Source organism: Rousettus aegyptiacus, unplaced genomic scaffold (genome assembly GCF_014176215.1).
Source record: "Rousettus aegyptiacus isolate mRouAeg1 unplaced genomic scaffold, mRouAeg1.p scaffold_m13_p_5, whole genome shotgun sequence".
NCBI lineage: Eukaryota > Metazoa > Chordata > Mammalia > Chiroptera > Pteropodidae > Rousettus > Rousettus aegyptiacus.
In genome coordinates, this window is record NW_023416308.1 from 118,817,837 (window position 1) to 118,844,037 (window position 26,201).

Genomic DNA, 26,201 nt, shown 5'->3' on the forward strand with positions numbered 1-26,201 from the left:
CCCAGCTCCGCAGGCCTGCGTGGGCCCTGAATGCCCCCATTATGAGGGGCACCTCGTTACACAAGTCGCACTGCACAGCGGAATTCAAATGGCGTTTTGTGGTTTCTGTCCTTCGCGGCAGAGCGCTAGCAGCTGCGGTCACCTGCTTCCTCTGCGTCCCCCCCCCCACCGCCCGCCGCCCCACCCGGCCACCCCCCCTCCACTCCCCACCCCCAAGCCCTGGCACCCAGCCAGGCCCGGGACCGCCCCTTCCACCCAGAGTCAGTTTCATTCTTAACTCTGACTCAGACCCCTTTAAAGGGACAGCAGAGTTGATTTGTCTGGACGAGGAGGGGACAGAGGTCAGGAGAAGCTTGGGGTACCTCTGGCAGAGCTGGGTGGGCAGGCCGTCCCCCTCCCTGGGGGCGAGGGGTCTGTGATTCCCCGAAGCTGGCCGTCCGCAGGGCCGGAATCCCCAGGCATCGGGCGGCCTCGCTTTGTGCTCGGCCACCGCAACCGAGCTCTGGCCCAGAGGCCCGCAGAGCTTGGCCAGCCGCACTTCCTAGAGCACCCCCAGCTGCCTTCCCGGGCAGCCCCTCCCGCCACGCCGAACGCGCGGCCCCTGATTTCTGGGGGGTCCGGGTGGGGCTCGGCTTCATGCCGCCTGCTCCGCCTGCTCCGAGGTTCTCCCCGCCTATGCCCGGCAAGGCAGTTTGCTCTGTCCTTTGAGACACGGATAAGAGCCCATCGCTTTACTCCATACGCCTGTGTGTTGACTCGTCCCCCCCACCCCCACCCCAAGACTGGCAGCCCCTTGAGAGCAGGGATGCTGTGTCTCAGTCACAGCACGAGGTCTGGTATGTAGTAGGAGCCGAACCGGTAACGGAGCAGAGTTCCTCCTCAGCTGTCCCCCGTCAGGGCCCCAGACAAGTGGGGTGCGGGGGAACAGAGGACCCCCAGTGTGGCGCACAGGCCAAGGTTGCTTGAGTCCGAGGGCTCCCGCGGGGGACAGGTCTGTCACCCCAGCTCTGGGACGAATCTCGGTTTGAGGCCTTAGTGAAACCAAGCATCTCTCTCTCTTTTCCTGCTGTGTGACTCACACTTAGACGGTGAAGTTCCTCTTGTGGTCAGCGCTTCCCCTGAGGTTACGGGGTGGTCATGCGAGGCCGGCAGGCAGGAAGCTGGGCTGTGTTCCATTCACAAAACCAGGACCCGCCTAGGTCCGCGTCCTGGCTGGCTTCTCAGGCCCCCAGCCCCGTGGCCAGCCCGCTGCGTTGGCGGGTTCGCGTGGCGGGGAGGCAGGGCCGGCTGCTGGGGGGCGGTGCAGAGAGCCAAGGGTTTTGTCTGCATGGCTGACAACCATCTTTCTCCCTCTGACCTCCTAGCTCACCCTCCTCAGGGTCCGGGGCACGGGCGGGAGCCTGGAGCTGGCCATGGAGGACACCATCCTCAGGGGACTGACTGGTGTTTGTCCCAGGGAGCCAGGAGGCCAGGGCCCAGGTGGGGCAGCCGGCTCCTTGCTGCATGGGCCCATTTCTCACCGTGGTCCCCACCACCCAGGCGGGCACGGACCCGAGGAGGAAGGAAGAGAAGGGAGTAAGACAGAGCCGATGCCCAGCAGGGCACCAGCTGCTAAAGCCAGCCGCATGTCCCCTCCTGGGCTACGGCGCGAAGTCTGCAGGGAGCCCCGGGCGGCCTCACTGGCATCACCTTGTCTTCTCTCATTCCCGACCTGGAGCTCCTCGGTGCCAGAGCCCTCGGCACCGGGCAGACCCCCGAAGGGTAAGGAGACATCAGCCAGGGGGAGGGGCCGAAGGCACGCAGCAGGGGGCGGGCCCCCCGGCAGAGGGACCGTCTGCTCAGCGGCTCAGAGGGGGCTGGTGGGTTGGAGGAGCCGGGGGTCGAGGGTCCTCAGGGTGCTGGCGGGGAGGGTGTGTGCTGGGAGGGGGCCCTGGACGGGAGAGGTTGGGAGGGAGCAGGGTCCAGGTGAGCCGAAAGCCAAGCCTGGCTTCTAGAGGCTTCGGCCAGCCGGGTAGCTCAGGAGGGGGCCTGAGCAGGGGGCCTGGTGCGGGGAGGCAAGCCTTCGCCCCCCCAACCTGAGGTCCGGGGGCAGGCGGGCCCGGGGCATGTGGTAGGGACACCTCCAGGCCCAGCGGGCAGGGTGGCTGACACTATTGGCAGAGGGAAATTTGAGACCCTGCACCTTGGCCAGTCTGGGAAGGGCTAAGGCAGGTGGGAGCATGGTGGGCCATGGCCCTGAGCTCGAACCAGAGAGAAAGGACTGTTGGGTTACAAGCCACGGCCGGCCCTGCCCTGCCACCCGAGGCTCCTGCCCCTGGGGTGGAGCAGCGTCCCCAGACTCTCCCTGGAGACACCCCAGTAGCTCCCTGTCAGCAGGCTCCAGTGGCTTGGGAACCCAGGGGGCCGGGGTGCAGAGGTGACCCCGAGCATCCATCGGGGACCCCTTTGCAGCCGTCGGTGCCGGGTCCTTGCCTAGGCTCGGCCACCTTGATCCTGACTGCATTCGCCGGTCCCATCTGTCATCCATGGCCGTCTGCCACCTGTGGGGACTGTTTCGATTAGCTGGTTTGCAGTCAGCACCAGAGAACGACGATTCGGCGGAGAAAAGAAAGATGGCGGTTATGCTCAGGAGTCACCTGTGGGATGTGGACGGAGGAGGCAGATGCCGAGGTCGCCATGGAACCTCAGGCCTGAGGCACGTTCTGGACCGCGGAGCAGGGCGGTTTCTCCGCGGCGGGCGGGACAGCCCGTCGGCTCCGCCACCCGCCCTCGCCCGCCGGCCTCGGCCTCCTGCGTCACGCACCTCAGGGCGCTGCGCTGGGCTCTCCGGCAGAGGGCCGCGTTTCAAACGGCCAGGCAGGCATCGCCCCGCCTGCACTGTCGAGCTGTCCCGTGGCCTGTTCGCTGCCCTCCTGACCCTCCCGCCGCGGCCGCTGCAGGCCCCTACGCGCACTCGTGGAGCGCTTCGGAACGCAAGCGCCGTGGAGTATCACAGTGATCGTGAAAGCACGGCCGCTTACGGTTTCGCGAGGCTGAGCGGCCCATCTGGAACTTCCTCTGACCCAGCAGTCTCAAAGTGCCCGGCCGTCCAGAAGGTCCTAGGCCCAGCAGCCGAGGGCCGCAGACTGCGCCTGGAAGCTCCGGCCGCTCTCACTGCTGCCCTGAGTCCGGATCCCCAGGCCTTTTCCTGGGGGCGTCGAGCCCATTCTCCCGGAGCCCGCTGGCCGGAGAATGGGAAGCCTGGGGGCCTCTCCCTCCCCACTGGGTCGGGGATAAGGACCAGCGGTAGTGGGAACGAGGCCGAGGGTTCTACAGTCAACCTGGTGGGAGGGAGCGAGGCGGGCCGGGGCGGCGGGGTCTGGTCTAGAGTTTTCCGGGTCCAGATCTTGTCTGTCCCTTGTGACCGTGAGCTCCCGAAGGGCATGGGCCATGACCTGAGTCACAGGGGCGATTGAGATGGACAAGGGTTTCATGGCTGGGAGGAGGGAGTAGGGGGTGGAAAATTGGGGAGCAAAGGGAAAGCCACGGGACCTGGTATCTCGTTAAGGCTTACTAAGTTTGGCTCAGCGAATAAATAAATGGGTGGATGGATGGATCGATCGACAAATGTATGGATGTTCTAAGGAAGGATAGATGAGTGGGTAAATGCATGGATGAATGAATGAACAGACGACAATGTGGATGGGTGGATGGGTGGACGGGTGGGTGGGTAGATGGATGGATGGGTGGATGGATGGATGGATGGGTGGATGGATGATGGATGGGTGGATGGGTGGGTGGGTGGGTGGGTGGATGGGTGGGTGGGTGGGTGGATGGATGGATGGATGGGTGGATGGGTGGATGGGTGGATGGATGGATGGACGGGTGGACGGGTGGATGGATGGATGGATGGGTGGATGGATGATGGATGGGTGGGTGGATAGGTGGGTGGATGGGTGGGTGGGTGGATGGGTGGGTGGATGGGTGGATGGGTGGATGGGTGGATGGATGGATAGACGGGTGGACGGGTGGATGGGTGGGTGGATGGGTGGGTGGATGGGTGGATGGGTGGATGGATGGGTGGACGGGTGGATGGGTGGATGGGTGGGTGGGTGGGTGGGTGGATGGGTGGGTGGATGGACGTGTGGATGGTAGATGACTATATGGATAGACGGAGGATGCATGGGTGGGTGAACATGTGGGTGCATGGATGAGTAGGTAAACGAATGGATAGACAGACGTGGAGAATGGGCCGTGAGTGAACACAGGATGAGCGTGTATGGTCCAGATACTGAGATCTTGGCTAGCCTGGAAGAGGTCACATTGGATGGACAGGTGGGCAGATGCGCAGAAGGGCAGATGAATCGATGGGTCGAAAGGCAATAAAACGAGCACCTGAGTCCATCCCTAGGGGGAATGCGGGCAACGTGAGGTGATCCTGGCAGAGACCTCGGAGGGGCTAGCAGGGCCCCCTGGACGGTCGCATGATGTCCATGTCCTCCACCAACTGGGCTGCAGCCTGGGGAACCAGTGACCTAAGCCAGGACTGGGAGACTCGGAGCCGCTTCTCGATTCGGCTTCATCTGCTCTGCAACCCTGGTTGGTCGCCTCCCCTCCAGGCCTTGGTCTCCCCGTCTGTAACGCGAGGACTTGCTGGGTGAGATGGGCTTCCGAGGAAGGCAGGAGGCTCCCAGGGACTCGGGGGTGATGGGCAGCAGCCCGGCCTCTCTCTCCTCCTGCTCACAGGGTCTCCCCTCTTCACTCCTGTGTGGGTACCCGCCAGGCACCCTCTTCTCCATCATTCTCCGAGTGTCTGGGCGTGAAGCCAGGCTGCGAGACGTGTTCTGGGGAAAGAGGAACTGGCCCCTACGAGGTGGGCCGGTGAGGGCTGCTGCGGCCGCAGACGGCTGCTCAGCTGGCCCTTGGCAGGCTCCAGGCTGAGTCACCCTGAGTCACCACTGTCACTTCCTACCACACATTCCTTCGTTCATAGTGTCTCATCCTTAAGGCCACCTCCCTGGAATCTCTCAGGCAGTTGCCAAGTGTGAGGGGCACTCCGCCTGCCCAGCCGGAAGGGCCAAGGCCTCGGCCCCGGGAGCCCTGGCAGGGAGAGGGGGCCGGGCAGCGTCGTGTCCCAGGAAGGAAAGGACGCCCCCTGAGCCCTGCTCTGGCCCAGGAGGTCTCTGACCCTCGCGGGCCAGGCGCCCCCGGATGAGAGGTGCAGGTCCCTGCTGCTCTGAGGCCCTGGATCTGCTCCCTGGAGACTTGGGCACCTGGGGACACAGGTCCTGCCCCAGCACGCTGGAGTTCGCCGAGCCGGAGAGAGAGCAAGTGGCCGAGCTGCCAGCTTCACCTGTGCCCTGCTCTCGGCTCCTTCACTCGCTCGGAGGAAGACCCCGCCCGCCTCGGCAGGCCTGGCCCCTGCAGCCCCAGCCCAGCCCACAAACGCCCCTCCCTCCACGGGCCCCTGTACATCAGTGCGGCTACATCTGCTTCGTTTCCGAAATTTTACCGATTTTCCTTTGTGTCTTTGCACTATTGACACGCCAAAGGGACGTTTTTACTCCTGACCGTTCGGAGGAGAGGGGGAGAGGGGCGGCCCAGACTGCGCTCCGGGCAGCCTCCCCACACACACGCCAGAAGGGACGTCAGCTCGTGACAGTTTGATAGAAATTACAGTCCCAACGGTTCCTGGTGGGGTGGACTGTCATGACTTCATGACTCTTTTACAGGAATCCATGCCGTACCTCTTTGTCGGAGAAGTTTCTTTTGCGTCCCTCCCCCGGGAAGAACTTGTTATGCCCAGAAGCTGTGGCGGGTCCGGGTTACGGGGGGAGAGAAACAGGAACAGAGGCCCGAGGGTCGGGAACGCCGGGTTACTGTGCGGCCTTCGGCAGGCTGCTTGCGCCCCCGGGCCCTCCGCGCTTCATCGGGGAGCAGGTGTTGAGTGTGGTGTGGCTGGTGGGAACAGGCTGGGGCTCGGGCCGCCGGTTTCCAGCTGTGTGTCCTTGTGCAACGTCTCTGAGCCTCCGTTTCCTGAGCCGTAACGTGGGGATACTGATGAGAATTACGCCCCCACGGGGTTGTTTTAGGAACTGAATGATGCAAGCAAGCCGATCTAACCTGTGCAAGGCAGCTGGCAAGAAACGAGCGCTGTTTCCGTTTGAAAGTCCCCACGTGCAAGGGGCGGGAGTTACAGGCGATGCCGACGGTTCCATACAGAGAAGGAACCCGTAATGGTCAGAGCCGTGAACGAGGCGGGGTCCCACGTCACCCAGGGCTGAGGGGAAGTGAGGGAGCCCGCGAGAAAACCCGAACGCTCGCCTCCCTGGCGCGGGGACCCATTCGGGGGGGCGCGCGGTCTCCAAGGCGGCGCCGGCTGGTGGATGCCGGCACACGGCACCAGATGCCATTGCCGAGGCCGTCCTGCCTCTCTCTGGGGTGGCCGGCGATGGCACCGCGAGAGGATCTGGGGGTGGGGGAGCTGGGAGCACCTCCCTACTCGCTGAGGCCTAAGCGGACCCCACGGGGCCCGAGGGCGATGCTGGGGATGGCGGCCCCGCCCTGGGACGTTTGTTTCACTGCGATTGGTGGCAACCGCTCTCTGTTCCTGCTCCCTGTCACCCCTCCCCTGAGCCGGGTGGCACCAGAATGGCTGTCAACATGTCTGGGACCCGGTTAGGGAGGAAGTGAGCTGGGGACACATTCGATTCGGGCTTATGAGGCGTATGTATCTATGCAGTTTGTGGGCATGGCTGTCTGCAGCTGGGTCGCCCGTTGCGGGCTGTGCTGCTGCGGGCAGGGCTTTCGGGGGCCCCCTGCCACACTGGGAGCTCACCCAGCACGGAGCTGGGGAGACGCAGGGACAGCGAGGATGGAGGTACCCGTGCCAGACTCAGCCCGGGCCATGCGGGGAGCCACGGGGCAGAGCAGGCGGTCTGGAGGCATGAGGGGCAGGCACCCCGCAGAGGTTAGTCAGTGTGGCAGCTCTGCGTTCACAAGCAGGGGACACGGAGGCCCGAAAGGGCAGGGGACTCGCCTGGAGGCACAGGTCTAGGTCCCGGGAGGACTGCCCGGAGCTCAGTTCCCCTCTGCTCCCGCCACGTGGTGGCTCGGGACTGGGGTCACCCCACGACTTCTCAGTCGAAGAAACAGGCCAGAATGGAAACTGCCGACCGGCGCTTTGCGAACCCCTCTCGTACACCGCCGCGCGCTCGTCTCCGGAATGTTCTTCCTTCCCCGTCGAGGAGCGTCTGCAGTCTTGCAGGAGGCCACTTCCCTTTGCTGCCAGGAAGTTGCCGCAGGGTGCAAAGGTCACAGCAGTGGCCGAGGGGGTTAGAAAGCGCTGGTTCACAAGCCAGGGAGCCCCCAGCGCCCCCGGAGCTAGACCCCTCGGCAAAGGGCTGTGCCTCCCAGACGGTGTTGGGTCCCGGCTGCACCTCTCCAGCGACAGGTGCAGGGTGCATCGGAAGGCGAGTCGGGCGGCAACCTGGGGGCGACGCCAGTGAGGGCCGAGGTGTGCGAGCAGACGCGAGAGCAGAGGGGGGCACCCCTGGGCTCCCCGGGGGGGGTCGGCGCGGGTCCAGCCTGGCATGTGCGGAGGTTTCGCTGCGTCTGGGCCTCTCAGGAGAGGAGCGGCTCTGGGCCCAGGGGGACGTCTGGGCCAGAGGAAAAGGTTCGAGGGTCCCAGTGCTCACGTGGGGAGGTGACTTCAGCCTGGAGGGGACGAGGCCCCTCTGTGGGGGGGCGTCTGGAGGACAGAGGGCAGTCGCCTCAGCTCCAGGCCAGATCAGCGGCTGGCACCCCGCCCCCGTCCCCCCCACCCCCAGCCACAGGACCTGCTCTTCTCCGGCAGAGCGGCTGGTGCCGGCCCGCTCCGGCCCGTTCTGACCCGGGAGGCCAGCCGGGGCTGAGAGCAGCCGGGGGGTCCTCTGCCTGCTGCCCCTGGGTTTCACGGGGTCAGTGTGACTGAGGCAGATTGGCCGTTATTTGGCCGCAGGAAAAAAAACCGTATCGCTGTTGGGCTCTTGCCGACGATTCCAGGGAAAAACAGCGGGAAGGTTGCGCGTTTCTAAGCGCACCCCGCCCCCCGGGGTTCGCCCCCCCTGCGCCTCCTGCAAACCCACAGGGAGGGCGCGGGGAGGCTCCGGGCCCGCTCTGCTCACAGCTCTCCGCATGACCCCGGGACTGTGACCGCCAGAGATCGCGCAGCGGCGCCTGGTCCCTGCGCGCCGGGCCCGCCTCTCAGCCTCACCCCTGCGTGGGAGCTCAAAGCACCCCAAGGTTTATCTTCCAATCATCTACTCAGTGTCACCTTCGGGGGCCCAAAGGGACGGTCGACCCAACACGCCCCAAACCGAACCGGTGATCGCCTCGCCAGCCAGGCCCAACCTGGGCCTCCAGGGTGCTCCCCATCTTAGGGAACTGTGCCAAGCCCCACGTGCGGCCGTCACCCCGACACGTCCTTCCACACCCTGTCCAGGGAGGCCCACCCTCGCCCCTCTCGGGTCCAGCTGTCAGGGTCTCCCGCCTCGTTCCGGGGTCCCGGCCTCGCTCCGAGGACCGCAGCCCCATCTCCTGGCCTGTACCGCGGCCGCCACCGGCTCTGCCGCCTGCTGCCTCCACGGCCTCCCCGGCAGCCTCCGCCCTCCCTCCCCACGTGAGCCTTCGGAGCCCAGCCTTGGTGGCTCTCCGGGGACCCGCGGGAGGCGAGCAGAGATAAGCGTGTGCCTCAGGAATGCGAGTCCAGCGGGATAGGACGGCAGCGTAAGCGGAACACGCCCAGCAGGGTCGGGGGAGGCGCGGGGCCCGGCCCCGGGGGGCCGCAGCCTGGGGAAAGCCCCCAGGACGAGGGTGATGTCAGCGCTGGCCTTCGGGGCATGGGAGGCCGGGCCGTTGGACGGGAGAGGAACCGCAGGCACTTTCTCTCCCTGGGGCGACCCTTGGGGAGGTGGCTGTGTGTCCCTCAGCCCCAGGACACTCCGGGGCTGGCGCTGAGTTTGGGAATAAATGAATCACACTCACGCATGTCACGCCAGCGTTTACCGTGTGCCAGGCCATGGGCGACGCTTGACATGCATTGACTTCACAGACGTAGGGACGGAGGACGGGGGCTCAGGGAGGCTCTGGGGCTTGCTCGAGACCACGCAGAGAGCAGGGCCCGTAGCAGGGCCTCGCGGCTGCGGGCCCCGGGCGCCCCTGGAGGCCGCCATCTCGCTCGGGGTGGGCCACGAGGTCCCAGGCGCTCACATGGCCGCGGCCCAGAGGGCGTCTCCTGATCCTGCAGCTTCTTCCCTTCATCAGCCCGGACCGGGTTCCCCTCGCACCCCAGTTTTGGGGCAGGAATGCAGCGGCTGTCCGCTGGGCCTTCATGCCCATCCTCCGCCCCATACCTTGCACAGTGGAACCGTGGGGGACCCATGAAGGTCGGCGGCTGTCCCGCGTTTGAGTGCGTCCAGGACCGGAACCCCAGCCCTCCAGGGGCGACCGACCGCGCCACACCCTGTTTCACGCCCGTTACCGGGGTTCATCCCTTCGCCCTCGGACGACCCAGCGATGTCGGGACCCCTGCCACTCCCCGATCATGGACCCGGAAACCGAGTCGCAGAGGAGGCGTCGTTCCGCCAGGGCCTCGCGGCTCAGCCCGTGAGAGCCCGGGGGGCAGCTGGAGCCGGGCGGCCCGCCCTCGCCTCCCCCTGCGCTGCCTGCGAAGGGGCGACCGGAGCCGGGAGAATCCTGTCCTCGTGCCCGCCTTCCTCCCACGACGCCGGGCGGCGAGAGCCTCGCGTTTGCTGAGCACCTACTACGCGCCAGCCCGTCTCACGCCATTACTTCGCGAGGTGAAGACTCTTGACAGCGTTTCGCGGGCGAGGAAGTGAGACTCGAGGAGACAGGGCCTACTTGCTGCGGGTGACCTGGTCGGGGGCGGGAGGCGTGGGGGTGCCCGGGACACCAGAGTCCCCGTTGGAGATGCCCGGAGAGGCAAGGCCTCCTCCAGGCGGAGCGGCCTCCCAGGTCAGCGGCTTCCCCTCCCCCTGCTTCCCGCCCCGGGGAGAATTAAGCAGCGGCTTTCGAAGGGGGCTGGCAAAGGAAGGGGGTCGGAGGAAGGAAACGGTGCAGTCAGGAGCTGCGGAGCGGCTTCCACGTCGCCGTGGGGTCCGGGCTCCGCCGTGAGCGCCCAGGGTGGCGAGCACTCCGAGGACAAGGACGCTGCCCCCCCCCCCGGCTGGGGTCCCCGCCAGCTCTGCAGGGCCCCAGGCGGGGCCGGGCCCAGGCGGGGACCCCAGCAGGGAGGCGGCGGGCGGCCGGCCTCGGACCAGGCAGGCAGCCGGGGCTGTGGGAAGCTCCCATTCCCAAGAGAGGCTGCATCCAGCAGCATGTCCGGCCTTACAGAAAGGAAATATTAACATTATAATTATAATTCTGTGTATTCAATTAAGTTATTAAACAGGCCCGGCCTGCGGGAGACAGGAAAAAAAATCCCGAGCTTCATTCTAATTGTTTCTCCCAGGACGTAATTAGAGCTTTTCGGAAGGAATCGGGGCCAGAAAAGGCGGCGGCTCTGCCGGGCCTGGCCCTGGGCCTGGGCCTGGGCCTGGGCTGTGTCTGGGCCTGGGGTCTGGGCCTGGGGTCTGGGCCTAAGTCTGGGCCTGGCTCTGGGTCTGGGGCCTGGGCTCGTATCCTTGGAGGAGGCTCTGCTCTGGGAACAAGTTTCAGGAGGGCAGGGCTTCGGGCCCGTTGCTTTCCTCGTGCCTGGCACGTAGTAGGTGCTCCAGAGATCGCTGCGAAATGAGCGTCTCGTGGGCGGTGGACAGCTGGAGGGGCCGGGAAGCCGCCCTGGAGATCCTTAGCAGAGGGCTGTTCCGGAAAAGACAAAGCCGCTTCTTGCTGGACTCAGGGCTGGAACACACTGCTTTGGCCTCCGGGCGGTCAACCCCGGTGCCCACCTGGCTGTCATACATATCGACCTTCACCTTTTCCTTCACTCTCTGCTCGGAAGGGCCAACACGCCCCCCCCACCCCCCTACGGCTCCAGGCCCTGCACCTCCTTAAAGGGACAGCTTGAAGGTCCCAGGGCCCCGGATCTCCCAGAGTTGAGACAGCAAAAGCTCTTCCCCCATACCCCCGCTCCAAGGCCCCCGGCGGAGCCTCCGCTGAGGGGGGCCCAGGGAGGGCGTGGGCCCCGGGCAGGCCCCAGATCCGGTTCCGCGCTCCCCCAGCCGACAGCTGCCCCCAGGCTCCGTGCAGAACCTCCCGTCGGAGGGGAAGTGTCTCCTTCCAGCTGGCGCGGCCTTACCGAACAGTCGGGCTTTGTGAGTGCGGACAGCTGCGGGCTGCGGGGACGGGGGGCCGGCCCTGCGCTGGGGGCGGGTGCCGGTGAGGGGGCTGGATTTGGGAGGCTGAGGAGGGGAGGCCGACGCCAGCAGCGTCTCCCAAGCGGGTGGGTGGGCAAAGATCACAGGGATTTGGTTAGAACCGAGCCTCCTGAAAAGCTGAGCCCCTTAGGCGGGTGCCAGGGGGTGAGGCTACTTGTGGGTGGGAGGGGTGACCATGAAAAGGAGGCATGTGCAGAGAAGGCGGTAGGGGCTGGGGCTGCCCTCCAGGGCTCCTGCTCCCTCCTGGCACAAAAGAGCCATCCTTCAATGGGTGACACTGAAGCAGCCATAAAGCTAACCATTTCGGAGGGACAGTGGGTGTGGGGACCCATCCTACACACAGCCATGCATCCATCCATCCATCCATCCACCTATCCACCCATCTATCTAACCATCCACCATCCATCAATCCATCTACCCATCGTTCCTTCTGCTTATTCACCCACCCATCTACCCACCCATCCCGACTCCCAGGTGTTAGGCTGAGCGATGTGGAAACCGATGACCCATTTGCAGAGACCGGGATGACCCCGGAAGGGGAAGGTTTGCAGATCGATGGCACACACCTCGGTCTATGCACACGGGCCCTGGAGTCAGAGAGACCTGGGTTCGAATCCTGGTCCTGCCGCCTTCTTTCGTACCCTCGCGTTGGTCACTGAACTCCTCTACGTCTCTGTGTCCTCGCCTGGAAAGTAGGGCTCGTCACATCATCCCATGACGTATGGCAGTTAATGTAACGTGCTTAGCTTGGCACAGTGCCCGCACAAGGCAGGTCATTACCTGTCCCCTGCATGGGGACCTGCTCCGATTGCTTGTTCCAATGCGCCCTGGGACCTGGGTTGCCAAGAGCAGCTCCTGACACCTGCCACTCCTTCTACTGCCCTCCCCAGGCTCTGAAGCCCGGGGGTCTGGGGCATCCCTTGGGGGCTCTGCTGGTTCCAGAATCAAGCAAGCTCACAGAGGGGGATTTCGCAAGGGTGGGAGGGAGCGGAATTCACCTTCCTGGAACCCAGCGAGGAACCCCATTCATGGCGGTCTTCCTCCGGCAGCTCTAATTGGCAGAGAGGGTCCCCCACCCCCACTCCCTCTGCTTCATGAAAATCCTGTAACGACTTTTTGGGTATCAAAAGGGGCAACTGCTGGGTGAGACTATGCTTAGGGGCAAAGTCTTCTGAGAGGTGGGATTAAGAGGTGTTATGTATAGTCACCTAACCTCGGTAGAGTTCAATGTTTTTGTTTGTTTTGTTTTTGTTTATTTGTTTGTTGTTTGTCTTACCTCTCTAAGGGGAGGGAAGGCTTTGGTGGAGGTGAAGATTACACCACTCTCTACAATCCCGGGCGCGAGTTCATCTAGTCTCATTTCTATGCTGATGCCTTTCAAACATCTGTCTCCCAGCGTGGGCTCCCTCCTGAATTTCGGACCCATATCTCCAACTATGTATGTTAATGTCTCTAACTTTTCAGTCCTAGAATTTCCATTTGGTTCTTTATTACAATTTCCATTTCTCTGCCTAGTTTTCTTATCTGTTCCCTTATTAAGACTATGTTTTCCATTAATTCTTCAAGCATACTTTTCTTTAATTTTTGGAACCTAGTTATAAGAGCTGTTTTGAAAGATGTGTTTGCTAAATCTATTATCAAGGCCATCTCAGGACTGATTTCTATTGACTGTTCTTTTTCCTTCTTGACTATGGGTCACATTCTCCTGTTTCTTTGTGTGTTTGGTAATTGTTGATTCCATATTAGACGTCGTGGATGATATAGCGTAGGAATTCTGGATTCGGATATCTTTCTTGGAAAAAGGTTGATTTTTAGTCCATCAGGCAGTTCAGTTACTGACTTGTTACTTGAATGTTTGTGGTCTCGGTTTCCTTCCTTGCGATGGTGGGTCTGTGGAAAGCCATAGCATCTCCCAGAAATATTTAGCTTGGCGAGAAACTGAACTGCAAATCGCGAGGCTTCGTTTTGGGCTTTGTTGTGAAAGGTCTCCAGTAAGCTTTCCCCTAGGGTGTGGTCTTTATCACTAAGACGAGGCCTTGGGGGTATCCTAGCCTAGATGCCTGCTGTTAACGAAGTCTCTCTACTCTGATTGGGCAAGAACCCCAAAGTCCCCCAGCACCGCCTGACATCCAGCATCTCTGTTCCGCTCTCAAAGTCTTAGGGATTGAGACAAACTTTTAAGCCTCAGGTGGTCCCACCAACACCCAGGGACCCTCACGCAAACTCCTCCCCCTCCGCTGTGTACCAGCTTCTTCTCTTGCTCCCGGCCCTGCAGAGTGCGGCTGCTTCCGAACTCCCAAACCCTCACATCGTCCCCTTCATTTCGGTGGGATCACCAAGTCCTCCTTGGATCCCCGCCCGCCGCACCATGATCAGGGACGTGTCCCCAAGCACGGGTCCAGGGAGAGCGCAGGGCTTGTCCCGTGCTTTCTCTTTCCCTTGGGGATCCGAGTCTTTCTCCGCCTATGACACAGTGTTGAAAACGGTGGCTTCGTACATTCTGTTCAGTTGTACGGTTGTTCGTGACAGAGGGCTTGGTCCAGTTCTGGTTACTGGGCCATGACCAGAAGTGAGAACTCACTCTCTCACCCCAAACCTTCCTCTGGAGACTTACTATAACCCACCCATTCCTCCAAAACAGAATCCTGGGCGTCATCTGCGGAACCACCCTCTCTCTGTGACCTCTTGTGGGAGCGCCATCAGCAAAATCAGCCCCCTTCGACATGTGTTGGATCTCTTTGGGGCCGGGGAAATTTTTTCTCCACTCCCACAGCCTGCTCACTGGGCTTAGGGATTCCGGCCTGGCTCTGTTCCACCCCGCCCCCACCCAGCAGCCCGGGAGCCCCTATTCAATCGATAAGTCTTCCGGAAATCCCTCCAAGTCACCCCTGATGGCCACTCCCTCACGCACCTGCCACACGGATCTCTTCGCGGCACGCGATGACGTCATGTCCTCTCTTCTCAGAGCCCGCGCTTGGTGGGCCGCTGGATGCCATCCTCCGAGGACTGTGCCTGGTGAAGACCCTTACGCCTTGCTTGCATCCCCTTTTGGGTGACCTTGCCTGACCTCCCAAGCCTGAATTAGATGCTGTCTCTTCGCAAACACGGCATCTGTGTTTTCTTCCCCAGAACAGGCTCCGAGCTACTCAAAGGGGCGAGAGGCAGGTTTACTGTGTCCCCTCCCCCCAAGAGCCTGGCCCAGGAACGTGGTCCCCTCACCGTTTGGTGAAGGAGTCGCTGCCCTGGGCTGCTGAGGGACCAGTAGGGGGAGGTGTTTGTGCACCATGGTGCTGGAGGTGGAGCCCAGGCATTTCCTGACCAAGATGCCAGCCCTGGACAGGGAGGGGACGTTTCCTCAGGCTGACCACCACTGGCGACAATTCAGGGGGCTCGGATCCCTGATGGTCCCATGCAGGGAATGAGACAGTGAGAGCTCCTTGCAGGAATAGCGAGCCACCCCCAAGGCCTGGGCGTGCTGCAGACAGGGTTGTGTGCACATTGGTCCTCAGGTGCTGTATCCGGGGCCACCTGTGGCCTCTTGAGGACCCTGAACCCCCCGGAAGACCTGAGATTGGATGAGTGTCCTGCTCCTCCCTCCTGCTGCCTCCCCTCCCTGATGTACCCCCATTCGTGGCAGGAAACCCCACCAGACACCTCTATTCCTGTGACAATTCAACCTCTGGCCTCAGCCACATTCCAGGATTCCCCAAACCAAGGACATTTCCTGCCTCTCATCACGCGCCTCCCGCCTCCACTCTCCTGAGCCAGACCCTCACCCGGGGCCGTCACGTCCCGGCTGGCGGATGCAGGCGCAAGGGCGCCCTGGGCCCAGGGGTGCCCTCCGTTCCTGGGGCCAGGTCTCCAAGCAACTGCTGCACAGGGCACCCCTGTCCTGCCTCCCCCAAAGTCTTTTCAGGTTGCTTTGGTCTGGTCTCTCTCCTCCAACACCAACACAGTTCAGGTCTGGATCGCGATGCTCACGTCACGACATCTCTCCTTTGGGGTCACCTCGGGCAGGCTGTGTCCCTGGATTCAAGGTCACATCCTCCCCTCAGGCAGCCCCCTCTGTGAGTCTCTCCTTCCGGGTTCGGGTAGTGGCGCCTCCCCCCCCAAAAACCTTCAGCCTAAATAAGGGTGTCGGTAGCCCTGGGGCGTGGTGCGCTGCCCACCCCTCAGCTTTCCTGCCCTTCGAAGTTTTCCCAGCCTGCATCATCTCTTTCCTGGTGGACCATGACTGACACAGAACCCCATCCTGCGGCAGCCCAAGGGGGCCCTCGGTACCCCAGAGAGGCCTCCCACGCCGCTGCTCCCGCAGCGGACTCTGATGGAGGACGCCCTTGGCACCACCCGGGACCACCGAGCCATTGTCCTAGAAAGCTGGCTGAAAGCCAGAGAGATCCCACTCGGAACGGGGCTCCCGGGTCCGTGGGTGAGTGGCGGCCACGGAAGGCCGGCCTCGTGAAGCGTGGTGACAGCATGGGACAATGACGTCTGTGGGCCCTGGAGCCACAGAAAGCGGGGTTCGGAGTCTACCTCTTCCTGCCATTCACTGTGTTACCCTGGGGCGCCCCCCTCCATCTCTCTGAAACTCAGTTCCCTTCCAAGTTCCACAAAGGAGTCAACAAAAGACAATGCGGAGCCCCAGGCGCCTGCCGCCTCGGCAGCGCTTCCGAGGGGGGCAGAGTTCCCAGCTCCCCGAGGAGGGCAGTGTTCCCAGCTCCCCGGCCGGGCGAATCGCTGCTCAGCCAAACTTAGTAAGCTCCCAAAGTAGAAACCTTGTCAGAGCCCAAAGAATGTCAGCCCCAGTGACTCACGTGTGTTTCTCCCCCTAAAACGATCACAGGCCTTTGGGATCAGTTCAGCCACCTCCGAGAGGCATCGCAAAGCTGTGAGTGGAATGCTGGGTTCCGGCCACAAAAGAGCTGGGCCCCGGCCCAGAAAGGAGTCCCGCTAGGAAAGTCTGATTCAACAGCTTCTCCTTTTTGGTTGAGGTTGACGGTTCCTTGGCTGTGTCTACAGCTGAGAACTAGGGCTCCGGGACGCGCTGCTTAGCGGATGGCGATGGCCAGGTTTTTGTTGTTATGGTGATGGTGTTGTTGGTGATGGGGGTGATGGGTTTATTTTTTTAATGGTAGTGGTGGTAGAGTTGATGATGGTGATGGTGGCGGTGATGGGCTGTTGCTAATGGTGACGGTGATGCCGTTGTCGATGGTGGTGTCAGTGATCCCAATGGTGGTGGAGGGTTGTTGTTGATGGTGATGGTGGTAGTTGTGGTGGTGATGGTGGTGGTGGCGGCGATGGCGGTGGCGGTGTTGGTGGCGGTGTTGGTGGCGGTGTTGGTGGTGGTGTTGGCGGCGGCGGTGGTGGCGGCGGTGGTGGCGGCGGTGGTGGCGGCGGTGTTGGCGGCGGTGGTGGCGGCAGTGTTGGCGGCGGTGGTGGCGGCGGTGTTGGCGGCGGCGGTGTTGGTGGCGGTGTTGGTGGCGGCGGTGTTGGTGGCGGTGTTGGTGGCGGTGTTGGCGGCGGTGTTGGTGGCGGTGGTGGCGGCGGTGTTGGTGGCGGTGTTGGCGGCGGTGGCGGCGGTGTTGGCGGCGGTGTTGGTGGCGGTGGCGGCGGTGGTGGCGGCGGTGGTGGCGGTGGTGGCGGCGGTGTTGGTGGCGGTGTTGGTGGTGGTGTTGGCGGCGGTGTTGGCGGCGGTGTTGGCGGTGGTGGCGGCGGTGTTGGCGGCGGTGTTGGTGGCGGCGGTGGTGGCGGTGTTGGCGGCGGTGTTGGTGGCGGTGTTGGCGGCGGTGGTGGCGGCGGTGGCGGCGGCGGTGGTGAGAATAGGACGTTAACACTGATGGCAGTGATGATGAGGACGGTGTTGACACCTCACAGCCCGAGCCCAGGAGCAGAGTAGTACAAGAAGATTGAAACGCAGAGAGCCCGACTGCCGGTCCCTATCCTGCTACTCCCTGGTGAGCTGGAGCGATTTACTCAGTCCCTCTGAAGCTCAGTTTCCTCATGAATAAAAGAAGAATGATTTTGTCTCCCTTTCTGGGGTGTTCGGGGATCAGAGTGGCCGAGGCCTGTCCACATCCGTGATTAAGTGTCAGTCTCGGAAGCTGTAAAGCTGTAAAGCTCTGAGCACGTGCCGGCCGGGCAAACACATACCAGCGCCTATGGAGTGAGGCTGCGGTGGATCATGGCTACTGCGATTGCTTTTCTGGTGGAGCGGGATTCCCCTTTCCTCTGAAAAATGTTAATGCTCTCTCTCCCCCTTGATGTGGTTTGGAGGAGCCTGGCAATCCTCGAACCCCACGTCCCCTGGTCCAGGCACAGCCATGTGGCCCCGGCTGGGTGGGGCAAGCGGAGCATTCCTGAGAGGTTTTCCAGCAGAGGGCGCTGTCATTTGGCTCAAGACTCACAAAGCTGCCTAGGGCTCCCAGCAGGCATTGCTCGTACCCCAGGAAGGGTACGAGACGCACTGGAAAGCCTAAGGGTAACATGGGAAGAGAAGCAGAGACAAGAATAACCGGAAGAAGATAGCAAGAAAGAGGAAGAGAGAGATGACGGAGGGACTTTGTTTGAGCACCTGGATCCAGCTGTACCTGAAGATGGCCAACCACCTCGCAGACCTCCAGGTTACATGGGCCAGATGGCAACCTCGGGGAGTTCGAGGCGGGCGTCTGTATTGTGCGAACTGAAGCGTCCTTCCTAACATCTCTAACGTCCTCAGTCTCCTACACCTTTCCAAGAAAGCAAAATTTATGGCAAGGCTGACTTCCAAGCTTGAGGACAAAAGACTCTTGTCTCATCAGACCCAAATCTGGCTCCTTTGCCCCCCTGTTTCCAGGGAACAAGTTGGGACTGACCCAGCTCCTGAATATCAAGGGACAGAGTTCCAGATCTGCTGCGGCCACCATGTCCCCAGGCAACACCTTCATAGGAAAACATTATAAACCGGAAACTGCTGTGACTCTTTTCTCTGGCTATGTGAACACAGTCTCACCTAAACTGTTTGAACAATATAGGAATGCATGAGAAAAATGCACGAACCAGCCGACAGCCACCTCCGCCGCCAGAGGTAACCACGGGGCACCTGCAGTCTCCCAGGTGTAAACATTTCGTTTCCCGTCGGCAGAATGACTACTTGCTGTTTGGGAATTTTGTCCAGGCACTAACATATCACGGAACCTTCTGGACACCGAGCACACCTCCCCTCTCTGAGCAGAACTGCTCAGCGCTGTCACATGGGCGTCTTTGTTTAATCCCCAATGATGCGTATTTAGGTCGTTGCCAAGTTTTTACTATTTTACAAATCTCTTTAGCGTATGTCCAGATTTCCCACGTGTCCGATCATTTCGGTGGGGGTATTTCCTAGAAAGAGAAGTGCTGAGTCAGAGAATGTGACTATTTTAAGGCCATCTGATGCATTCTGCTCACGGGTTCCCAGCGGGGTTGAGGGTCCGTGTGCAGGGAGGTGCCGAGCTCCCCACGGATGACAACATTGGCCTTTATTTGCCCCAGAGAAAGCTCTTCTGAAGCGGGAGAGGGAAGTCGGTGAGAAGGTCCCACTTGTAGGAACAGTGGCTTTTTTGGTGCTCAGTATGGGCTACTGTCCCCTTTGGGAAGAAAAAGTGGCCAGAGGGGAAGGAGGAGGTGGCATCGTGGGCGGTGGCTCTGTTAGACATGCCAGGTTGGTTTTATCACCGAAAATCCCGCATCCCAGGAAGCCCCCTCCACCTGAGCAGACCCAGACAGTTGGTCACCTACGTCCACCTTCTGGGGCTGGCCTCCTGAGCCCCAGAAGCACTGCTGGGACACTCTGTCCCTGTCCCTGGGACAGCAGGTCCCGTTGGTGCCTCCTCACTGGCTTCTGGGAAGGCGTGTGCTGAGAAGTGGCCAGGCCAACCGCCTGGGCGGGCTTGTCCCCCGGCTACCGGAGGCTGGCAGCGCAGCCTGGGCCCCGGTCCTCTGAATCCAGGAGCCCGGGGCGCCATGCCTGTTCCCACGCAGCAGGTGCCTTGCAACAGTCCAGCTGGCAGAGGCGCTAACGCCGGAAGCGCGCAGGCTCTCCCCTCTCCCCGCCCCCACGCTCCACACACAGGAGGGGACCCAGGCGCAGAGAGGGGAAGTGCCTCGGCCGAAGTCATTAGCTCTGAGTGGCCAAAGGGGCAGCTGGAATCCAGGTCTCCTTACTCCGGACGGGTCCCTTCTTTAGCCCTGGCCCACGTGCACAGTGCGTTGCTTTGAGAAAACACCAATCTGCTTTCTGTCACTCTAGAGTGTTGGCGTTTTCCAGAATTTTATATAAATAGCATCACATAGTACGTACTCTTATTTCGCCCAGAATCGTTTGGTCCGTATAATTATTTTGAGATTCATGTATGTCGTTACGTGTATCACAAGTTTCTTCCTTTCATTGCTGAGTAATGTTCCACCGTGTGGATGTATATGGTGTGTTTCTAGCCATTCACCTGTTGATGGACGTTTGGGTAGTCTCCAGTTTTGGGCCACTGCAAATAAAACTGCCACGAACGTTTGTGCACAGGTTTTTGTATGAACGTACGCTTTTATTTCTCTTAGGTAAATGCCTAGGAGTGAGCGGCTGAGCTATATGGGAGGAGAATGTTTAGCTTGTGGAGAAATGGCCACGCAACGTTCCCACCAGCCGAGTACAAGCACCCTTGCCGGCCCTTGGCATTGTGACCCTTGAACATTTTAGACATCCGACGAGTGCAGCATGATATTGTATTGTGGTTTTAATCTGCGTTTTCCTAACCACAAATGATATCGAGCATCATTTCATGGGCTCGTTCTCCATCCCTCTGTCTTCTCTGTTCAAATCTCTTGTTCATTTTTATTGGGCGGTTTACTTTTTTATCATTGGCGTCGTATGGTTTGGATGCAAGTACATTCGTATATTCTGGATGTGAGTCTTTTCTCAGACATATGAGTTGCAAACATTTTCTCCCTGTTTGTGATTTGACTTTTTATTCTCTCTAGTGTCTTTCAAAGAACAGAGATTCTTAATGTTCGATGAAATCCAATGTATCCATTTCGCAGAGGTTGTATCGCAAAAATCTTGGCCTGATCCAAGGTCACAAGATTTTTCTCCTTTGTTTTCTTCTAGAAATTTTCCTTCTAGATTTGTGATCCATTGTGATTTCATTGTTACATGTGGCATAACGTGTCAAGCGAAGTTCTTTTTTTCCACATATGACTATTCCGTAGTTTCAGAGGTATTGGTTGAACACACTATCACTTTTTTACTAACTTGCCTTTATGCTTTTGTCAAAAAAAAAAATTAACCATATATGTATGGGTCTGTTTCTGTACTCTGTGCTGTTCTATTGATCTCTTTGTCTATTGCTGGGCCAAGAAATCTACCACCATCTTGGATGCTTTCAAGAGTCTGTCTTTGTGACAGCAGCCTCTCGGATCTGTGAATTTACAGTTTTCATCAAATTAAGAAGCCTTTTGGCCATTATTTCTTCACTTGTCTTTCTGCTCCCTCCTCTTTTTTGACAAGTCCTTTGATGTGCACATTGGGACCCTGAAGTTTTTTCACAGTTCACTGTCACCGTTCATTTCTTCGTTGGTGTTATTTTTTCCCCCTGTGTTTCATTTTGGATAATTTCTATTTCTCTGTCTTCGCATTCACTAATCCTTCCTTTGGCGATGTCTAATCTGCCAATAATCCCATCCAGGGTGCATTTCATCTGAGAAATTATAGTTCTTATATCTCTAGAAATTCGAGTTGGGTCTTTTTGAGTCTTACATATTTCTACTTGACATGTCCCATCTTTCTTCTACCTTTAAAAAACTAAACGTTTTATTTCAGAATAATCTTAGATTTACAGAAAACATGTAAAGTGAGCACTGAGTTTTACATAGCTCTCACCCAGTTTCGGTCTATTGTTAATGTTTTCATCCCGTGTGACTATGGTATAAGAATATGGTTTTATCATAAAGTTCTTATTTTCTAATCCTATTAACTTTGTCATTTTGGGGTCGGTTTGATGGACCTTCCCTTCATTTGGTGTTGTATTTTCCTGTTGATTTGCACGCTGATAATTTTGGATTGGATGGTTGGCATTACACATTTTACTTTGTAAGGTGCTATATATATATATATATATTTTTTTATTCCACAAAGTATTCTCGAGCTTTGCCCTTGGGTGTGGTTAAGTGTACTGGGGACGATCCGATCCTCGTTGGTCTCACTTTTAAGATTCGTTAGGTGGGACCAGAGCCATGTTTTGTCTGGGGTTAGTTTTACCCCACTACGAGGCAAACTCTTCCCTAGCATTCTAACTGACGCCCGGAGGATTGTGAGATTTTCCTCTCCGGCCGCTGGAGTCAGGCACCATTCCCAGCCCCTGTGCTCAGGGCACCACTCTCTCTCATCCTGTCCCTGTCCTCAGGTGGTTTCTTCATGCGGGTCACGAAAAGCATGCCGCTGTCCCCTGTTAAATGAACTTAAGCCAGCTCGCCCACTGTGCCTTTGAAAAGCTGAGTTGCCCGGAAATGCGAGTGGCCCGCTATCCACGTCCATTTCCACACTGGCCCTGCATGTAGGCGGCCGCCATGCACAGAAGTGCACGATCCTAGTGGGTGCTACTCACTGAGAACGGGGCCGACCTTCAAGACTCAGAACTAAGAAGCGAAGGGAAAGAAAGCCCAGTCTCTGACCTTGTGGTTCGAGCTTCTGCATCAAGCTGTGCCTGATGCCATGAATCCCCTGTGTTTTGAAATCCAGTCTGAGGTGGCAGTTCTTTTCCTTGTGGTGGGAAGCATCCTCCATGACACATTTAATGATCAATGTGGAGAGTCAGGGAGAAAGGGCCGTCAGAGATGCGGCCCAGGTCTCCAGCCCAGGGGACGGGGGACTGTGAGGCCACCACCAGGTGAGGAGCACCCGAGGAGGAGGAGGTCAGGTCTGGGAGCCGGACGATGATTAGAGTTTACGAAGGGTCTTTCTGCCCCAGGCCATCTTTTGTCTTTAGGTCTCCGACCTCGTCAGATGGGACTTGTGGTTGTAAAAGGCTTTGCAAGGTGGAAAGCTCTGTGCACCTGGGGTCGGGAGATGTGAACGATGGCCCTTTAGTCCGCATCTCCTTCCTGCGCGAGAGAGGGATGTCCCCACGGCCGTCCGGCGACGTGGCAGCGCCTCCTGCGGCGAGGGCCTGCGTCCGTCCCCGGCACTGCTGGGCTCGTCCCTCCGCTGACCTGAGCCGGGGGTGTGTGAGACGGTGCCCTCCCGAGTGGGGACATTAAGTGCCCTGAGTGTTGCCACAAGAACCGAATGTCCCACAGCGGGGCCGTGCCTTCGGCTTGGACCCCGGCATGAAGAATGTGGGACAGGCCCGCGGCTACCACGTGCGCTGCGTGAGACGCAAATCCTCCCCGGCGTAGGCCTTCGAGATGTGGGGCAGCTCGCGGCCGCGGCAGAGCTGCCAGGGGCTGTCACGGCCACGTCGCCCTTGACCTGGTGTTCACCCTTCTGCTCACCCCCAGGAATCTGGTCCTGGCTCAGCCCAGCAACAGAACACGTGGTTCTGGGCGGAGAGGAAAGACAAGAAGCACGTGTCTCAGACCGGAAAAGACCGGGTTTACGGGAGTATGATCGACATGCAACAGTGTCCACCAGTTTGAATGTACAATTCGACCAGTCGACAGATGTGCACAGTCGGGCAATCGCCACCTTGATCAGGAAACGAAACACTTCCAGGAAGCTCCCTCATGCTGCTTTGCAACCAGCCCCTCCCCACCTGCAGGTAATGACGGACCCGCCTCCGGGGGCTGCCCCTTCGGTTTGCCCGACGCGGAAGCCACTCGGACAGAGTCCGTCGCCCCAGGTGCTCTCCTGGGTCCCGTCCTTCGGCTCGGTGCGACGGTGGCGAGACCGCGTGAGCCCGTGCGCGCCTGTGCTTTGCTCCTGTTATCGCGAACCCGCCCTCGATTGTTGGTCCATTCACGGGCCGATGGCCGCTGGGCGTGTTCCGGGCCCTGCTGCGATGAACTCTCGTGTTCGAGTCTTTCCGTGGGCAAATCTTGCCCTTGCGTCGGGGCATGCCGTAACGGCGCATTGAATGAAGTTCGTGAGACGCTGCCAAGTTATCCCAAAATGGTAGTGCGATGTCACATGCTCCTCCCCTCTTCCCACGTCGGTGTATGAGCATTCCAGGCGACCCGCATCCTCGCCGACTCCGGGCAGGGCCCACCTCCAAAACGCAGCGCTGTAGCGGGCGTGAAGCGGCGTCTCGCTGTGGTTTCAGTCGGCGCCCCCAGGATTACTGCGTCTCGCGCCGTGTGCTGGTCGGCCGGTTAGAGAGCTGCTTTTGGGGGGCGTCAGGGCGCAGCCTTTGCCCGCGCCTGCACTGGGTCGCGTATCTTCAGGCTGAGTTGCAAGGGTCCTTTGTACATTCCGAATAAAAATCCTTGGGCAGAGACACGCGTCGCAAATATTCTCTCCGTCTACGGTCTGCCTCCTCAGCTTCCTTCACCGTGGGTTTGGAAATGCAGAATCCTTTCATTTGGGTGGAGTCCGTTTATGAATTTTTTTTTTTTGCTTTCATGGTTAATGCTTTCTGTGTCCTGGCGATGACTTCATGGGCCTATGAGTCATCTTGCGGTTAATTATCACTGACTGCTTATTTCTCTACGTTGGGTCATTTTCCTGTTTTTTGGGGGGTTTTTTTTGTTTTTTTTTTTTTCTTTTTTCACTGTGTACTGAACCTCGTGAGGGGCATGTTCTAGTCTCTTTTATCCCTCTGGAGAGTCTAGAGTTTTGTCCTAGCAGATAGCTCCATTTCCTCCCTGCCCTGAACTGGTATGTACTTGACTTCATATCTTGTTGGTGGGTTTGGGGAAGTCCCAGGTGTCCCTGAGTCCCTGGCTCAGGGAGAGCCACCTCCTGCCCTGCCTCCAGGGCCTCCGTCTGGGCTCGTGGTAAGTTTGTTGGAGGGTGGGGGTCTACAGCGAGTCTTGCCCTGGAACGTGTCCTTGACCCTGGGCGTGACCTCTCGCCAGCTGGGTCCCCGAGGCTCTGCGCCCCGGCTGGAGCACGTCCGGCTGACACCGCTCAGCCTCTGGAATCACGCCGCAGCCCCTCACGGGCGCCCTGCACGGCTTCCAGAACCGCCGGCGCCCTGAGCTCCGTCCTCCGCCTCCTCCACTCCGTGCGACCACCGTGCTTTCTGAGGACCCCGCTTGCTGAGCCATGGCAGGAATCGTCCCAGGGGATCTTGCTGTTCTTCTCCCTTCACCCACCACACGGTCACACACAGCTGGCCATACGATGCCTGGCACGAGGTGCCTCGTACCTGGCATCCAGGTGCGTGGCCGTCTGTCGGAGGCGGGTCGGTCCAGCACCAGGTTTGTCGACAGACGTGGAGGCGGAAGTCGCCCAGAGCTCTTTAGTAGAACTGCTGAGGTCTATCCCGAACCATGAGGCCGGGGCAGACAGCCCCGAGCAGGTGAGCTGCTCCTTCCCCCAGGTACACGAGCGAGGAGCTGGGACGACCGGCCAGGACGCGATGCCGGGGGAGCACCAGGCAAGACCGTGGGTCCCCAAACTGCCGAAGAGCCAAGCGCAGTGCCTGGCACACGCAGAGTGTGATGGCAGTGCCCCCCGACCTGCGAGGCCGCCGGCGTAGAGCCGTCTGCAGCTCCCCGTCTGCGGCTCCCCGTCTGCGGCTCCCCGTCTGCACCTCCCAGTCTGCGGCTCCCCGTCTGCACCTCCCAGTCTGCGGCTCCCCGTCCGTGTCCTGCCCTGTTTCTCTCATGGTGTCTAAGGAAACGCCTGTCTTTCCTCTTCTCTCCCTGGAGAGGCACAGACTGCCCAGCAGGGCTTCCCCCGCCAGCCTCGAGCCATCCCAGAAGCACTAGCCTCCAGCCCTGGCCGCAAGGGGCTCCAGCGACAGGGCACCCACCCCTCCCCCGTCCTGGGGACATCTGTGCACAGCCCTCTCCTGACCAGCGTGCCGTGGGACGAAGGGGCACCACCCCAGAGGAAGGCATGACCTGGCCTATCGCCCCTCCTCAGGAAAAGAGACAGAGACCCCGGCTGGAACGACGCCAAGGTCAGCTCCTGACCTTGACACTGACTGTTCTGCTCCAAACGGCTCACATTTCCATGGCTCCGCGTGGCCCTTTTATCATTGGAGGTACACCACAGCATCATTCATTCACTCACTCATTCATTCATTCGTGGTGGGGCGAACATGACCTGAGTTCTCCCAGCCCGCCCCCTGCCTCTCCCGAAGGGGGCTTGGTTTCGCCCTCTGGTGTCCTTACAGAGAGGGCCACAGACGCGCCCTGTGAACATGAAGACGGCCGTCCGCAAGCCCCACGGGAAGCCGGCCCGGCCGACACCTGGATCTCGGACTTCCGGCCCCCGGGCCTGGGAGACGATAACCTTCTCTCTTTTAATCCCCTAGTCTGACATGTGTATTCACCGTTTCTTTGAGTTTGTCTTGTTTGAGTTTCTCTGCACTCTCGAATTCATAAATATATGTCTTTGGCCACGTACAGGAGGTTTTGGGTTATTCTTTCCTGAAAGGTTTTTCTGCTCCCATCTTTCTCCCTTCCTTCTGGGCTAAAGTGGGATGTCTTAGATCTTTTGATATTGCCCCACAGAATTTCCAATGATCTGTTCATTGTCTTTCTCATTTTTTTTTTTTTACTCTACAGTCATCAAATTGGATGCTTTTCATTGCTCGACAAGTTCGCCTCTCTTCTGCTACTGAGCCCACTCACCGATGTTTTAAAATTTCAAATATTTCAGGACGTGGCTCCACAGTGCAGCGGCGAGCATGTCTGCTTTACACGCAGAAGGTCCTGGGTTCACACCCCGGGAGAGCC

At 59.7% G+C, this 26,201-nt stretch overlaps 1 protein-coding gene across 5 annotated transcripts; it reads left to right on the forward strand.

Moving 5' to 3' along the window:
* The first annotated feature begins 334 nt into the window (after window positions 1–334).
* Window positions 335–25,868, forward strand: LOC107503401. 5 transcript variants are annotated; one of them, XR_004950901.1, is made up of 3 exons: window positions 335–1,761; window positions 22,854–24,168; window positions 24,369–25,868. XR_004950901.1 is itself a non-coding variant. In XM_036220991.1 (3 exons), exons 1-3 carry the CDS (start codon window positions 1,138–1,140, stop codon window positions 4,862–4,864), a joined length of 633 nt encoding a protein of 210 aa, XP_036076884.1. In that variant the 5' UTR covers window positions 353–1,137; the 3' UTR covers window positions 4,865–5,725. The 5 variants fall into 5 exon arrangements, 3 of the variants coding, with proteins under 3 accessions (XP_036076883.1, XP_036076882.1, XP_036076884.1); XM_036220991.1 differs by lacking the exons at window positions 22,854–24,168; window positions 24,369–25,868 and adding an exon at window positions 4,750–5,725 and having other exon boundaries at window positions 353–1,260; window positions 1,365–1,759; XM_036220990.1 differs by having other exon boundaries at window positions 22,854–25,868.
* The last annotated feature ends 333 nt before the right edge of the window (window positions 25,869–26,201 follow it).